Source organism: Mizuhopecten yessoensis, unplaced genomic scaffold (assembly GCF_002113885.1).
Source record: "Mizuhopecten yessoensis strain PY_sf001 unplaced genomic scaffold, ASM211388v2 scaffold8361, whole genome shotgun sequence".
NCBI lineage: Eukaryota > Metazoa > Mollusca > Bivalvia > Pectinida > Pectinidae > Mizuhopecten > Mizuhopecten yessoensis.
The window spans coordinates 1944491-1961232 of NW_018407509.1; the positions used below are offsets into that span (position 1 = coordinate 1944491).

Genomic DNA, 16742 nt, shown 5'->3' on the forward strand with positions numbered 1-16742 from the left:
GGGGACGGGGGTGAGGGGGACGGGGGAGGGTGAAGTTAAAAATATGCTGACATAGTCTATGGCCTAACAAAGGGAGTATCACTGATTGCCTTCTTGCCTAGTCCCCCAAAATTTTCCTGTGCTTGCCGTGCCTTAGTTATAAATATTGCATGATCTTCATCATGGTGAAGGAGGAAATTATATGACAGAAACTAAAACTGATTTCATTGTTTACTAATAGCCACGTTATCTGTTTTAGTTTCCTTATGTTACTTAGCTAAAATTCAACTAAACGTGCAAAAATCGTACATATTTAAACATAAATTATGTTTGAACTGAACAGTAGGCTTAGCATTCTCATTTTAGTCACTCTCACGTTGCGTTGAGTATTTCGAAACTCACAATGGTCAAATATAGGACGAGTTGAGTTTCATTCACATTCGAGAAATGTTTTAATCAACCAACTCGCCTGACGTTAGGAAATTGGCAAGTTTCGTAACAATGACAAGATATATACTTACATATTGACCAGGTTGTTGTCCCCAAGACATAATCGAAGAAAATCTTTTCCTAAATACAAATAAAAAGTGAAATCCAGTCAAATCAGAACGAAAACGGATGTTGACGACGTAAGATAACTCTGTTGTACTTCCGGTTTGAAAAGGGTTTTGACAACCGAGTGAACCCGTCAACAATGCAACAAATGTGTAAATAAGAATATCTTACAGGTAAATATATACTGATTTGTGATCGTAATTAATATCTTGGCATATGTTAGCCATATTGTTCACTTAAAGTGACTGTCATTTTGTATATACAATGTTAATTGCAAGAAACACCAGGATGTATTTCTCGTTACAAAACCAGCATATCAAGGTGTCTGCAACAATTTTATCACGTTTACTGCAATTTGGTTGCAAGTTATTTTGAAGCGAGCTTGCTCTCGTACAATCACGTATTTCAAAAACATTTCAGGAACTATCTTTTAATCAACAAACTCTCATTTGGTTAGAAATTAATGGGCTACCATATTTTATCCTTGTAGCATATCTGTATTAACTTTTTCATGCCCAGCAATTTTATGTATGGTTATGGGGTGGGAATCTCAACTGTTTCCAAGCTGTGACTCAGAAACTAGGTCCATAGGTTGTGGGCAGATCCCAGGATCAATTAATTCTAATATCATGACTGCATTCGTCTCTTTTTGCCCAGCATTTGTATTTATAGTTTTGGGATGGGGATCTTAACCGTTTCAAAGTTATGACCCAGGGGTTAAGTCTGCAAAGGTGGGGCAGACCCTGGGATCCATTCTAATATCATGACTGCAATAGTCTCTTTATGCCCAATAATTGTATATATAGTTTTGGGGAGGGGATCTCAACCGTTTCAAAGTTATGACCAAGGGTCTCCAAGGGTGGGCCAGACCCTAGGGCCATCCTGGAAGCAACTGTGCATTCTTCTCTTTATATTCAGCAATTGTATATATATATGGTTATACGGTGAGGATCTCAACCATTTCTAAGTAATAAACTTTTTTTGGCCCAACCCCTCAGCCCCCTAGGGGGTCAGCTCCACCATTTGTACAATTTTGAATCCCCACCTCCTAGGAATACTTCCAGGGAAATATGGTTGATATCAATATCTTAATTCCAGAGAAGAAGTCGCTTAAAGCAATAAAGCCAAATTGCCCCCTTTTGGCCCGCCCCTCAGCCTCCTGGGGGGTCAGCCCTACCATTTGTACAATTTTGAATCCCCACCACCTAGCGGGGATAGAGATGAGACAATGGGAGAGAGGGAAGGGGAGAGAGGCGGGGATAGAGATGAGACAGTGGGAGAGAGGGAAGGGGAGAGAGGCAGGGATAGAGATGAGACAGTGGGAGAGAGGGAAGGGAAGAGAGACGGGGATAGAGAACAGACAGTGGTGAGGGAGGGAAGGGGATAGAGATGAGACATTGATGAGGGAGGGAAGGGGAGAGAGGCGGGGATAGAGATGAGACCTCAAACCGGAAGTACAACAGAGTTAACTTCATCGTAAATATGGTTGATATCCATCTCTTAGTACCAGAGAAGAAGTCGCTTAAAGCAATTTAGCCAAATTGCCCCCTTTTGGCCCTGCCCCTCAGCCCCCTGGGAGGGTCAGCCCACCATATGTACAATTTTGAATCCCCACCACCTAGGGATGCTTCCAGTGAAATATGGTTGATATCCATCTCTTAATTCCAGAGAAGAAGTCGCTTAAAGCAATATGGCCAAATTGCCCCCTTTTGGCCCTGCCCCTCAGCCCCCTGGGAGGGTCAGCCCACCATATGTACAATTTTGAATCCCCACCACCTAGGGATGCTTCCAGTCAAATATGATTTATATCCATTTCTGAGTTCCAGAGAAGAAGTCGCCTTAAGCAATATAGCCAAATTGCCCCCTGGGGGGTCAGCCCACCATATGTACAATTTTGAATCCCCACCACCTAGGGATGCTTCCAGTCAAATTAAGTCAAATTCCAATCAGTGGTTAAAAAGAAGAAGTCGTTCAAAGAAATTGTTGACGTACAGATGACGGATGACGGACGCCACGGTATCGCATAAGCTCACCTTGGTCCTCCGGACCCGGTGAGTTAAAAGTCATCTTATGAAGTTAAAATTAATAAATTTGTGAAATAAAAATGAAAATTGAATTGGGTAGTGAAATACTTTTGGCCATTTGTACTGTAGTTTATAGATCTCAGACAAAAAAGACAAGCATTTCTAAGATAAGATAAATTTTATCTAAAGTCGGTGGGCATTTAGAAAAACAAATAACATAAGCTCTATAGAACTTGACCGACATAAACAAGTGAAAAAGATTCCCATTGCTTGAGCAATGTTTTTGCTCTGTTGGGCAATAATAATGTAAAGAGAATCCAAGCACATTTTGTAGATCAAAATTCAAACAAGAGGCCCAGAGGGCATGCATCGCTCACCTGGAAATGTAGCAAAATTGAAGATGAAATAGCCAGATGTTGCTGTACATGTACAGGGGTTATATTTATATGCAATTGGACAAAACCCTGTCATTCCTACAGGAAAAGGAGGATTTTGAAGAATTAGCTATGTTTCAACTATTGGGCCCCGCCCCACTGCCCCCAGGGGGGTCAAACCCGTCGTTGATTCAAAATAAGTTCCCCTTCACCCAAGGATGCTTTTGACCAAATATGGACATAATCCTGTCATTCCTACAGAAGAAGAAGGATTTAAAGCTATTTTCCAATTTTCCTATTTGGCCCCAACCCTCTGCCACAGGGGGTTAAAACCCACAGTTTATACAAAATTGGTTCCCCTTCACCCAAGGGTGCTTCTTCCCAAATTTGGACAAAATCTTGTCATTCCTACAAAAGTAGAAGTATTTTGAAGAATTTGCTCTGTTTCTCCTACTGGGCCCCAACCCTCTGCCCGAGGGGATCAGACCCAACCTTTATACAAAATATAGTCCCCTTCACCAAAGGACGCATTAGACCAAATATTGACAAAATCCTGTCATTCCTACAGAAGGAGAAGAATTTTAAAGAATTTGCTAAATTACCCCTATTGGGCCCAACACCTCAAGCCCCAGGGGGGTCAGACCCATCATTTATACAAAATTAATTTCCCTTCCCCATAGGGTGCTACTGTTCAAGTTTGGTCAAAATACCTTCATCCTAATGGAAGAAAAAGGATATTAAAGCTATTCCTCTATATCCCTTATTGGGCCCGCCTCTCTGCCCCCAGGGGGTTTAGGCTAACTGTTTATACAATATTGGTTCCCCTTCACCAAAGGGTGCTTCATACCAAATTAGGACAAAATCCAGTCGTTCCTACAGAAGAAGAAGGATTTTGAAGAGTTTGCTCTATTTCCCCTATTCGGCCCACCCCTCTGCCCCTAGGGGGAGCACACTTACTGTTTATACAAAATTGAGTCCCTTTTGTCCAAGGATGCTCCAGATTGAATTGGGATGAAAGTATGGTAGAAGAAGGATTTTAAAGGTTTAAACTCTATTTCCCCTATTCGGCCCCGTCCCTCTGCCCCCAAGGGGGCCACACCCACTGTTTATACAAAATTTAGTCCCCTTAGCCCAAGGATGCTCCAGACTAAGTTAGGATAAAATCCCTTAATCCCTACGATAGAAGAAGGATTTTAAAGGTTTTACCTCTATTTCTCCTATTCGGCCCTAGAAAGTAGTTATAAGAAATATTATTTCTATGTTATGAAAAAGATTTAAAGCATCCCTCACATTTTTTTTTATGTGCAATGATTATATCCTTATTTATTATTTTTTCATATTATTCCCGACAAGTGATTGGCCAGGAGTGCATCACGTGTCCACCGATAAAAACCGATATTGATTTGGAGCGTGTGAATTTTGTTGAAAGACTGGGTGTTTCTAAAAAAAGAATTATGACGTGTCTCCAAACAATACACCGTCCCATTTCCGAAGCTTTTTTGTTGTGTTTTTTTTGAGAGTGTTTGCATTACTGTTTTGTAAAATAATAAAACAGTTGTAGCCTTTAACTACGGTCAATACCTGGATTTATCGACCCGAGAAAAGATATATTAACCTTGGACTGCGTCTTCGGTCAATATATCTTTTCTCGGGTCGATAAATCCAGTTATCGACCTCAGCCAAAGGCTATAATTGAATAATAGCCCATATTAGACATCTATTGTCAAAGTAGCTCAAGTCTGGTGTTGACATCAATTGTTTAGTGGCTGTGTAATCCCTACCTCAATCAGAGCCCCATAAACCAGTTTGGGTCTAAATTCAGCACTGTAGCTCTCCAGATATAAAATGTGTAAAAGTGTTACTTATCATATAAGGGTCCGCAGTGGCCAAGTGGTTAAGGTGTCTGACATTCTTCTACCACTAGCCCTTCACCACTTGGTCGTGGGTTCGAGACCTATGTGGGGCAGCCGCCAGGTACTGGCCGTAGGTCGATGGTTTTTCTCCGGGAACTCCGGCTTCCCTCCTACGCTAAAACCTGGCACATCCTTAAATGAACACAGCTGTAAAAACTTATCATATGGACAAGAGAAATCTGTAAATCAAAAGGTTGATGATCTTTAATGGTACCCTGTGTACAGCATTGTAGCTGTTTGTCACACGCAAATGTCATTAATGGTCCTATATCTGATCTGTGTATTTCTGTATATGCTAACAGGAAAGTAAAATTGTTTAACTTAGGTACAATGTATCACTGCATCAGTTATAAATGCAAAGAAGAGTTCCACTCTGTGATTGTTTTTGACCGGGAGTATTCTCCGTTGTATATAGAAGATGAAGCTGTAAAAAGGAGTTTTTCTGGCTTTGAGTGACCTCACATGTCCAGTTTTTCATTTGCTTCGCGGCCCATGAGTTTGATATTCATTTTGATGCTAGTCTTGTAAAAATCTTGTTTGGCAATATGGTAAAACAATAGGCTTTGCAATGTAAGGGTCCTGAGTTTATGACCCCTGCAGATATCTTTTTTTTTCTCCAGTTTTCACAGCTCCAATGCTATGAAATACATGGAAAGTTGTGATTTTTATGGAATATTTCTTTTGAAAAGGGCTTAACCCTTTCACCACTGTAGACCAAAATGGACCTACCAAGATAAATGTATGACAGAGTCTACTAAAGTTACCAAAGCGTGAAAGAACTTAAACAATTAGCTCACAGTGTTAATAATATACTTTGTTGATCAATACCATTTCCGTTATTTACAAATATAAAGTTATATTTAAAGAAGAAGAAATTAAGGACGGAGTGGAGTAAGGGGTTATCTCCCCTCTTCAGATAAGCACATACTCAACCACTCGGAACTCCTCGGATGACTCGTTCCTGGAACACTGATGATGTAGCGTAGCGGAGTCACCCAAGGTTTGCCAATTGCATACTCAACTCTATTAACATTTTATCTTAAGTTAAGAGGAGTTATTTCCCTTTTATCACATAACCTGATGACTGGTTTTAAAAATTCATATTATTTACAAAATCTTATTTTTTATCACCTCGGCACATTATTGTGTATATATAATTGAAATTATTTAATCTATTCATTAATATTTGAAATTGAAAAAAACAGCAATGTTGATTGCTGATACATACCAATTACAATAGTAACTAAATTATTTTAACTACAGTTCATAAAAAGACAGTATTATTGAACAATATATAGAGTATATATTGAACAGTTCATAGAGAATATATTGAGCAGTTCATGGAGTATATATTGAACAGTTTATCATAAGAGTGTATATTGAACAGTTCATAGAGTATGTATTGAACAGTTCATCATAAGATTATGTATTGAACAGTTCATCATAAGAGAATATATTGGACAGTTCATCATAAGATTATGTATTGAACAGTTCATAGAGCTAGTATATATTGACCAGTTCATCATAAGAGTATATATTGAACAGTTCATCATAAGAGTATATGTTGAACAGTTCATCATAAGATTATGTATTGAACAGTTCATAGAGCTAGTATATATTGAACAGTTCATAGAGCTAATGCCAATCCTTGTTTTTACCATTGTTGCTTTCTGGGAATTGAAATACAGTATCAAATTGAAAGATGAATATTTTGTCAAGGGAAATAATTCTAGACCAGAACACTTTTTTTTTTATGTTGCTTGATATTTTTAGGTCACCTGAGCTTTAGCTCAAGTGACCTATTGCTATCCGTTTTCATCCGTCGTCGTCCGTCGTCCGTCGTCCGTTAACATTTTACATTTCAAACTTAAAGTCAAGTTCTGCTGGGCCGATTGAACTGAAAGTTGGTAGGAATGATCGCCTCATGGTCCTGACAAAGTGTTGTTATTTTTCGGGTCAATCAGAAATACAATTTGGCTGCCATGGCCGCTTTTTTGCTACTAAATTCTAATAGGCCGATCTCACTTAAAATTGGTCTAGGAATGATCAGCTCATGGTCCTGACAAAGTTAAGTTAACATTATACTATTTTTTACTCAAATTGGTACATATTTCAACAAAAAAAATAATACTGTAGACTCAGCTGACCGTTAAGGCCCATGGGCCTCTTGTATATATTTATGAGGGAAATCTTAAAAAAATGGTACTGTTTACCTAGAAGGACTTCAGACTATGCTAATATAATTGAGGCCATCGTACTGTTTACCTAGAAGGACTTCAGACTATGCTATTATAATTGAGGCCGTGGTACTGTTTACCTAGAAGGTCTTCAGGCTATACTATTATAATTGAGGCCATGGTACTGTTTACCTAGAAGGACTTCAGACTATACTATTATAATTGAGGCCGCGGTACTGTTTACCTAGAAGGACTTCAGACTATACTCTTATAATTGAGGCCGTGGTACTGTTTACCTAGAAGGACTTCAGACTATGCTTGATACCATGTATGTGGGGCCGCGATGTCCAAGTGGTTAAGGCATCTGACATTCTGCTACCACTAGCCCTCCACCACTGGGTCGCGGGTTCGAGGCCTACGTGGGGCAGTCAACAGGTACTGGCCGTAGGTCGTGGTTTTTCTCCGGGAACACTGGCTTTCCTTCAACACCAAAACCTGGCACTTCCTTAAATGACCATAGCTGTTAATAGGACGTAAAGCACAAACAAACCGAACCAAAAGATACCTTAAAATGACTATAGTACCACATGGAATATAAAGGTCAATGTGGCCAAAACGAAAATCGTTGTATTTCATAATGGCGGTAATCTTTCAAATACTAACAAATGGTATTACAACGGAAAAACCGTTGAAATTGTTGAGTCCTTCAATGATCTGGGTGTTACATTGTTTTTGTAATGGAAAGTTTACTATAACTCAGAGTATTATTAGTCAGCAAGGTCGAAAATGTGTATATAGCATAATGATTATTTGTAATAAAAATATTTTTAACATTGAAACTAAAATACACGTAATTGATATTTAAGTTTCAAGTGTATTAAACTACGGCGATTCCATGCTGCCCCCTGACGTAGAGAAAGTGCACATAGATTTTTATAAGCTCTTACTTAATGTCAGAAGGTGTACTCCAAACAATATGTTGTACTCTGAACTCGGTAGATTACTACTTTGTATAATACGGAAAATGAGAATAATTAAGTATTGGTTGAAATAACTTGAAACAGAGGACTGAATTTCGAAAGCCTTGTATAATGATATGTTGTTTGAAGTAAACACAAAGACCAACTGGCTTAGTAATGTTAAATCAATGTTAATGTCTCTAGGTTTTGGATATGTTTGGTAAGGTCAGAAATTTGTATGTAAGAATCAATTTATACTGGACGTTCAACTACATCTACGTGATGTTTTTATACAAAATAAGGACAGTTTTTTTGAGAACTCTACGAAATGTTTTTTATACAGATATCTGCCCGAGGTTAATTGTCTTCAGCGTTATCTTTGTAAATCTTTATAAATCTTTTCCTGAATCTTGTATTTTAACCATTGCGTAAAATTTAGGTTATCTCCAAACGACCTTCATAAAGAAAGGGGCAGATATGAGAGAATACCTCGAAACAGGGATGTGTAGTGAATGCTCGAAATGAAAGAGTATGTGTAAAGTGTAATTTAGGCGATATAGAGGACAAATGGCATTTTATTCTTGTTTGTCCATTTTACAACGAAGCAAGAACACAATACATTGACAGATATTACAGAATTAGACCGTCTATGTTTGAATTAATTCACTTACTTTCTATTAGAAATAAGAAGAAATTGAATAATCTTTCCAAATTTTTAATTGCTGCTTCACAACTGAGATCAAATGAATAATTACATGTATATTGTCCATCCTCCATAATATGTCTGTATTGCTGTTTATCACTCACTCAGTTTCGTAAAATGTGTTGTAATGTTTATGCTAATTAGCCGAAAGACTAAAGGCCAATAAAAATTGGGATGGCATCAAACTTACCTTAACTCAATCACCCCTGAAATTTCATAATGAAAAATTCCAACCTTTGAATTGGAAGAGTTCAAATATGTCTTCAGGGGGTGAATCAGTTTAAGTGGGAGGGCTTTATTTGTTAGCTTTACAGTGTTGTATTATTGGTATGAAATAATTGATAGTTATCACTTGTTTGACTTTAAAAGCTGCTGTTATTATTTTAGAGACAGGTGTCACTAACCATTAAATTATCAGAACCACTTAACAGCTAGTTGTGGCTACGTGGTCGATTTTAATTTCAATATTACAGATGTTGCGAATTAGAAGTTTGTAGGTACTTAGCCTTTACCAATTAATATTGTTTTATGTGGTACACGTGTCTGATGTAACTATATTTAGTATCGACGTCACGACCATTAGTACTGAAAATGATCAGTTCTAAAAGTGCAACATCTGATAGTTCAAAGACACCAGAATTTATCATTGTTTTATCACATATGTACACCAGTGTTTAGCATTGTTCTAACAGACATATCTTTTTGATGTATAAATTGTTTTAAATATTGTACTTTTTAATACTGATGCACTAGAAATAAACTACTCCTTTATTGGGTAACGCCATTAATTGTACTCACGGCTGTGAATTAATGGCCTTTGAAGTTCAGTTGTACGGTAATGTAATGCCTTTTATAATTTTACCTGGAAAACATCAATAGGTATGTACTATACTGCTTCAGGTAAGCACAAGGAAGAAGGGACAATCCTTTTATCTTTTTTTTTCAGTTTAAGGCTGAGCTGACATGAGTCTCCTAGCAATATATATTTCGTTTGTTCTGTTTCATTCCATCTAAATATATCAAACAGTACTGTAAATGGTATAAAGTTAGTTCAGTGGCAGTAAGCTACTAGCTTAATTGGAACAAAAGGAACGACACTTTGTCCCTTTACTCCTGTTCATCCAGCTGTATGAATGGGTACTGGCATATGCCAGGAAGACATTCTGTGAAAGACTGATATCCTTCAACGAGGAAGTCATTAGGACTCATGCTTCATACCACAAAAGCCAGGTTAATCTCTCTGTATATCTTAGCTCAAAGCTTAAAAACTATAAAGAACTTATTATCCCCCCTTCTTACTTAGTGAAGCGGTATACAGTAATTGGTTTGTTATTTGTCATACTTCCCACCCCCACCTCAGTAAGGGGCAGGGGGGGGGGGGGGGGGGGGGTTGTTGTTATAGTAATCGCTTTGTCAGTGCCTCCATCTCTGTGTGCATCTTTCCAATCATCTTGAAAGGCTTTGTTAAATTGAATGGGATTGAACCTCATGCATTGTTTTGCAACTCTTGTATATTGCCAAGGATTAAAAACCCTCTGATGATGTGTTTTTGAATAAATAACATATATTCTATTGATGCGTTTAAGCAAGTGTTGATCCAGTTTTAATATTTCGACACCATGTTCCCTTTTACTTAGTGCCAAAAATAAAGAAAACAAAACTCTAAAATACTGCTGAATTTTTAACACCTGCAGTACATTGCTAGTGTATTTTGCATACAAATTTATTGTATTGACTCAACAATATACTGGTATACCGGTAATATTGCACACCCCTAATTATCCTCTCGTAATGAAAGTTAGAGGGGATATAGGATTCCGCCCTTACGTACGTATGTACCTATGTTAACTCTTTGTCATCGCTCTAGTTACTTCATTCCTCAACAGAATTTCATGAAACTTCATACAAGTGTTAAGTATGAGACTGCCTTGAACAATCTCGCGTTTCGAGTTTCTACATTGAAGGTCAAGGTCACTGTTACTATTTTTAGAAAAACATTGTCATCTCTCTATCGACTTCATTCCTCAACAGAATTTCATTAAACTTGGTAGAAGTGTTTAGTATGCCAATGCCTTGAACAATTTCGCGTTTCAGGTTACTGCGTTAAAGGTCAAGGTCACTTTTACTGTTTTTAGAAAATCTTTTACATTGCTCTATAAACTTCATTCCTCAATAGAATTTCATGAACTTCATACAAGTGTTTGGTATGGCAATGCCTTGAACAAGTTCGCGTTTCAGGTTACTGCGTTAAAGGTCAAGGTCGATGTTACTATTTTTAGAGAAAAAAAATGTCATTGCTCTAGCAACTTCATTTCCTCTTAGATATGTCACAATGTGTGACTGTGAGGGGATTTGTATCACTTGTGATGCCTTGTTATGATTATAACTTTGTATTGTTTATTTTTGTTGATCAAGTATTGATGATGGAAGGACAAAAAGACCAAGAGGTCCTGGTGGAAAGTTTTAAACAAAATGGCTACATATTGAAATCTGACATACTCACGAAGGAAGAAACTGAGTGCTATTTGAAGGGTTTTCTGGACTACGAGAACCGCTTGGGAGGAAAAGTTACCGGCACCTACAGATTTAAAGCCCATCTTTTGTTGCCGTGGTTACACGACCTTGTAACCCATCCCAAGGTTGTGGATCTTGTTTGTCAGCTCCTTGGTTAGTATTTGAATTACAACTAGAGCACCGACATGTCAAGAAGAGTCTAACCCATTGTCTGACCATTTAATTCCCCATCATTGCAAATCAGAAGCCAAAAAGATCTTGAATTTGAAAATATCAGTGAAAAGGTAGTTAATATTTGTTATTCAACATGAACCCTTTATCAACAAAGCAGGGTATTGCAAGGCAAGGCATAGTCCCCACTTGTAATGATTCCTATATTAAATAAACAGTACACTTGTGTCAGGAAGCATAGGTCACAGTGAGGATATTATGACCTGCTAATTCCACTCTGTCATCCCAAGATGTCCTTGTACACCAAATCTGGTTACTCCAGGTGAAATAGTATAGAAGATATGCCCCGGACAAACTTTTTCAAAAGTTAAGGTCAAAGGTCAAGTCATAGGTCACAGTGACCTAATTCTTGCACTCTGCACTAGCTCTGCCATCCTAAGATGTCCTTGTACACCTAATCTGGTCACTCCAGATGAAATAGCACAGAAGATATGCCCCGGACAAACTTTTTCAAAAGTTAAGATCAAAGGTCAAGTAATAGGTCACAGTTACCTAATTCTAATGCCCCGGGCAAACTTTTTCAAAAGTTCAGGTCAAAGGTCAAGTCAAAAGTCACAGTGGTCTTATTCTTGCTCTCTGCACTCCGTCATCCCAAGATGTCCTTGTACACCAAATCTGGTTACTCCAGGTGAAATAGTCAAATAGAACTGTGGCAGATTTTAATTGTACATAGGATTACGGTCGCCTTTAAGCTACGCTATAGAGGGAAGTTCCCTTAAGCTCAGTGCTAGAGCATCTGACTTGGAAGTCTGGGATCGCAGGTTTGATCCCCGTTGGAAGCACACTACTCTCTTTCTTGTTACAGAGCAAAAGTTATACCCAAAATGATCTCTATCAATCAGAAGCCGTGGCAACCATCTTGGATTTAGTGGAAACTTTAGTGTATGATCATGTCAATTTTAGTAATATCAGTATTATGGTTTCTGAGATAAACTAGAAGTATTGGAGAGAAGATATATTATCCTTGACAACATTTTTAGCTTTTAGACATCAAGACAAACTGAATATAAAATACACCACTGTCTTGAATATACAAATGGAAAAAATCTGCGGTTTTCTCTATGGAAATATTTATTTGTCACTATGGTAAACTAAACACTGGCTACCTTTATATAACTGGGCAGCTCACTGTTTTCACTCATGAATTACACTATGATCAGTGGTTTATGGCAACTTATATAGGATCTTAAATGAGTTTTAATTTCATATGAGATTTTATGAAACAAGTCTTAGGAGTTTATATTTTTGCGAGCCTTGGCAAGCAAAAACTAAAACTTCGCGACGAGTTTCATAAAAGATCATATGAAATGAAAACAAATTAAGATACTTTTTATCACATAACTCAGAAAACTTACATTTTGAAAGGTTTTAAAGCCAAAGTGTAGAGGGCTTAATCAAACAGAGACAGCCATTTTGTTGCGCCATTCACAATTTATGAAGTCACGTCATTGTCCATATTATGACGTCACAATTGATTTCTGACTGGCACAGACAATGAAAAACGCTCGAGGGTATATAACACTAGTGACATATGTAAAAATATTACACGGGCGAATTCACTGGATAACAGGCCGATTATATGATAAAGTGTTCTACTGTCCGTTTGTCACAGCAAGAGGTCCATGGTGCCTGTATTTCTCACCTGTTCCTATCTGAATAAATAAAGCCACATCACATGATTTTGTAGGTCCTGATGTTGTGTGCTGGTCAACAGATCTTTTTCCCAAGGATCCTGGATCTGGGAAGTCCTGTGGGTGGCACCAGGACTCCACATACATAGGTAGGTAGGGGTGTGGCACAAGGTAGGAGTACTGGTGGCCTCAGGATTGAGCCTACATAGGTTGGAAGGATTGTGGCCTCAGGATTGTGCCTACATAGGCTGGTAGGATTGTGGCACCGGGATTCAGTCTATATGCATAGGCAACATGATTCAACTTATGTATATAAACAGGACTGGCGTCAGGATTCAGCCTAAATGTTTATATAGGGTTGTGGCTAAAGGATTCAGCTTACATAGATGAGAAGGAGTGGCACCAGGATTCAAGCTACGGGAACTTGCTCTTTCATTCTTTCCGATGCCACACTGCCATGGAATGAAGTATGGCATCAGATGTTAGGAAAATAATGAGATTGAGGTACCAGTTGATTATTTATGCACACATCAAATAAACATGTAGTTAAATCTGGAAAAAAAATAATCATGACATAGACAATTTTGTCTTAGTTAATCCAATAACAAGAAGGCATTGCTATAAACCATATATAATCCAGGAGAACTAGCTATATCACTTTATTGGTGTTAAAGGTATGGACCCTCCTGATGCCCTGACAGTGTGGGTCGCCTTAACAGATTCCAACATAGATAACGGCTGTGTGGAATTCTCCTCAAAAAGTCATCTAAAAGTAAATATTCTGTATTACACTCTCTTCTGAGTTACACCATGACAGCATAAAAACAATTCTGTTGTTAATCAGTAACATTAAGTTAATCAGCAATAATTATAATTTTATGTTAAATTATGGTAAACTATTGATAAATATCTTCAAATAGCTCACCTATCATGCTAATTCTAGTCTGTTCAACATTTAACTTCCGGTTATTTACCATAATATATACTTTTAACATTGTGATACAGGCAATTTCTACTTAACCAATTTTGAGAAGACTTTTCTTGTATCCATGCACAGAAATCGCATGGCTCTGGTACAGTTTACAAAACTACCAAGATGGCATTTTAATATAATGCTTTAGGATTTTACCTCCGTAGGACGGTCTTTAAAAAAACACATTTATGCTTAAAAAATACCTAATATCAGAATGAACCCATTCCGAAAAAAAATTATGATTACAGTTGAAATACGTACCTATGATTTTGCTGATAGGGCCAGCTTGACCACACAAATACGATGTCAGACAAATCCATGCTGCTGTATGGCCAAGAAATTCCTGTGGAAGTAGAGAAATCTACCATTGTTTCTGCGGAATTGACTGCTGGTCAAGCATCTGTCCATCATGTGATGACCGTTCACTCCTCGGGACCTAACAATAGTAAGTGTAGAATCTTCAACGAAAACCTGCAAATATAACAAGATAATTTCAGTTAAGGAACCCCGTGCCACTGCTGAAGACTATACAGTGGAAACTGTTTTTCTAGCATGACAGTTGACCATAGCTTTTGAATAGAAAACAATACCCTGCTTGACTTTAATAAAATAATACTGAATATAAAAAAAGATATAAAATGCATCAACAAACAGTGTTTTAAATGTAAAAATGTAATGGTGCCAGGCCAGGTTTCAAACCCTGGACCTCTTATCATTATGCCATTGCTCTAACCAACTGAACTCCCTGGTCAACGGTTGTACCCTGGCCCAGTCACACTTAACCCTTTCACCCCTAGGTAACTTGAGTAGACTCTACCATACATTCATCTGGATGAGTCCATAATGGTCTACAGTGGTGAAAGGGTTAAGTTGTATCCAAAATGAAATGAAGGGGAGATAACTGTATGAATGAAACACTACCATGTAGTTCTGTAATGTTTTGCCAGCAGTGGGACAGGGATCCTTAAGGAAACATGATACCTTAATGCAATATATATCTCCTTTATAAAAAAATATTTGACTCTTAGAATAACCAGCAAAGATTATATATTATGTTTAGAGTATTGAAACTCAGCATATATATTGAAAGCATGCTTTTTACCAGTGTGTTTAAAATAAATTTCATGTTGACCGAATGTGAAGGTCACAGATGTGAAATGTATTACCAGTTAAAGCATTGAATACCAGATAAGTGGTTCAGGTATAATGAGCCTCATGTTTGCCATACTAGTACAAAAGTTGTGCCTGTGACCAACCGTAGTTATATGTACTGTAGGCTCTTGGTAAAGGTTTACCAATCCTGGGTTGTAAATAGTGTTGTCTTCAGTGGCTTAGATTTAAAAAAAATATAAAAATGGCAGAAAAAGGTGTAACAGATTTGTACTGGTCAGTCACCAGTGATGGAGCGATAGCTTTGTATTTCTAGATCCTGATGTCCCTGGGTTGATTGCTGGTCTGGCCTGGGACATTTTGACAATTTTCCCTAATAACAATGACAATTATTTCACATCAGTATTACTTAAAATACACCATGTACATTAATTCTGAGTATAAACCAATAAAAGAATCAATATAATTTGCTGACTATTTTGACCTTTGATCTTCAGGTAACGTACGCCGAATAGGTGTCGCCCTACGATACTGTGGTGCGTATGTGAAGCAGAAGTTGGATATCGGAGACTCTGTCACCTATGTGTGCGGACAGGACCATGGACATTTTTCCTTTGAGCCTCAGCCATCTAAGATTTTCGGTGAAGAGGAGATCATTGCCCATCGGAAAGCCTGTGGCCCTGTCGGACCCAAGGACTTGATAGCTGTCAAATAACACAACACATAGGTCAAGGTCACATTGTTAAATAGATTCTATTATAAGAATCTATTTTGCATACCAAATGAAATTGTCATAAAGGATCTTGTAAAAGGCCAAGATAGTTCAAGGTTGCAATTAATTGGATCTCTCTTGCATACACAAGAAAGTTTTTAATACAGGTCAAGATCAGTGTTATAAAATATTCTATCGTAAGATTTCTTTTGCTTATCAGATAATGAATGTATGAACTGAAATTTACTTGCTCAGCAAAAAAATAAAAATGTTTTCGTTAGAAACACTTTTATCGACATCTCTTAAATATCAGATGGATTCATTAATGACCTTCTTGATTTTAACCTTTGACCTTAATATAAATGAGTGTTAGATTCATCTGAATAAAACACATGTATGTTAATGTTTCATTTTAATTGAGGTCACAATTAATATATTGTTTATGTTGAAAATACAGCCATTTGTGCCTGTTGATGGGATGTTCACTCCACTTAGATATAAAAAATGAAAAAATAGATCAACATGGTTTGGTTTAATATTTAATATCCTATTATAAGCTAAGGTCATTTAAGGACGTGCCTCCATGTGTGTAGTGTATGCTGCTTGCGTGGTTGTATGCAGGAGACAGGGTATGTAGGTGTGCTTGCCTCCTTGTGATAGCATGGATCTGATGCCGACTTTATAGTGCTACCTCACTGAAACATACTACCGAAGACACCCAGCAGGACACCCCACCCGGTCACATAATACTGACACTGGGCGAACCAGTTGTCCCACTCCTAAATTGCTGAGCGTTAAGCAGAACCCAAAGCCTTCCTCACAGGGGCAAACGCTCAACTAAAGGCCAAAAGTGAGGCATTGTCAAGGGAGATATTAGGAAGTTGTCT

At 37.8% G+C, this 16742-nt stretch overlaps 2 protein-coding genes and 1 long non-coding RNA gene across 3 annotated transcripts in view; 1 reads left to right on the forward strand and 2 right to left on the reverse strand.

Annotated features, from left to right (window-relative positions):
• LOC110455659 (programmed cell death protein 6-like) overlaps nt 1-613 on the reverse strand; it is a 13992-nt gene extending 13379 nt beyond the window's left edge. The window contains exon 1 of the mRNA XM_021505911.1: nt 501-613. Coding sequence (XP_021361586.1) covers nt 501-530 — 30 coding nt within the window. The 5' untranslated portion in view covers nt 531-613. The remainder of the gene's footprint in view (nt 1-500) is intronic.
• On the forward strand, nt 613-16421 carry LOC110455660 (probable alpha-ketoglutarate-dependent hypophosphite dioxygenase). Its single transcript, XM_021505912.1, has 6 exons — nt 613-707; nt 11100-11351; nt 13117-13209; nt 13735-13832; nt 14313-14478; nt 15641-16421. Exons 2-6 carry the CDS (start codon nt 11105-11107, stop codon nt 15856-15858), a joined length of 822 nt encoding a protein of 273 aa, XP_021361587.1. The 5' UTR covers nt 613-707; nt 11100-11104; the 3' UTR covers nt 15859-16421.
• Nucleotides 14419-16742, reverse strand: part of LOC110455661 — a 17148-nt gene continuing 14824 nt past the window's right edge. The window contains exon 3 of the long non-coding RNA XR_002463483.1: nt 14419-14504. This is a non-coding gene — a long non-coding RNA (uncharacterized LOC110455661). The remainder of the gene's footprint in view (nt 14505-16742) is intronic.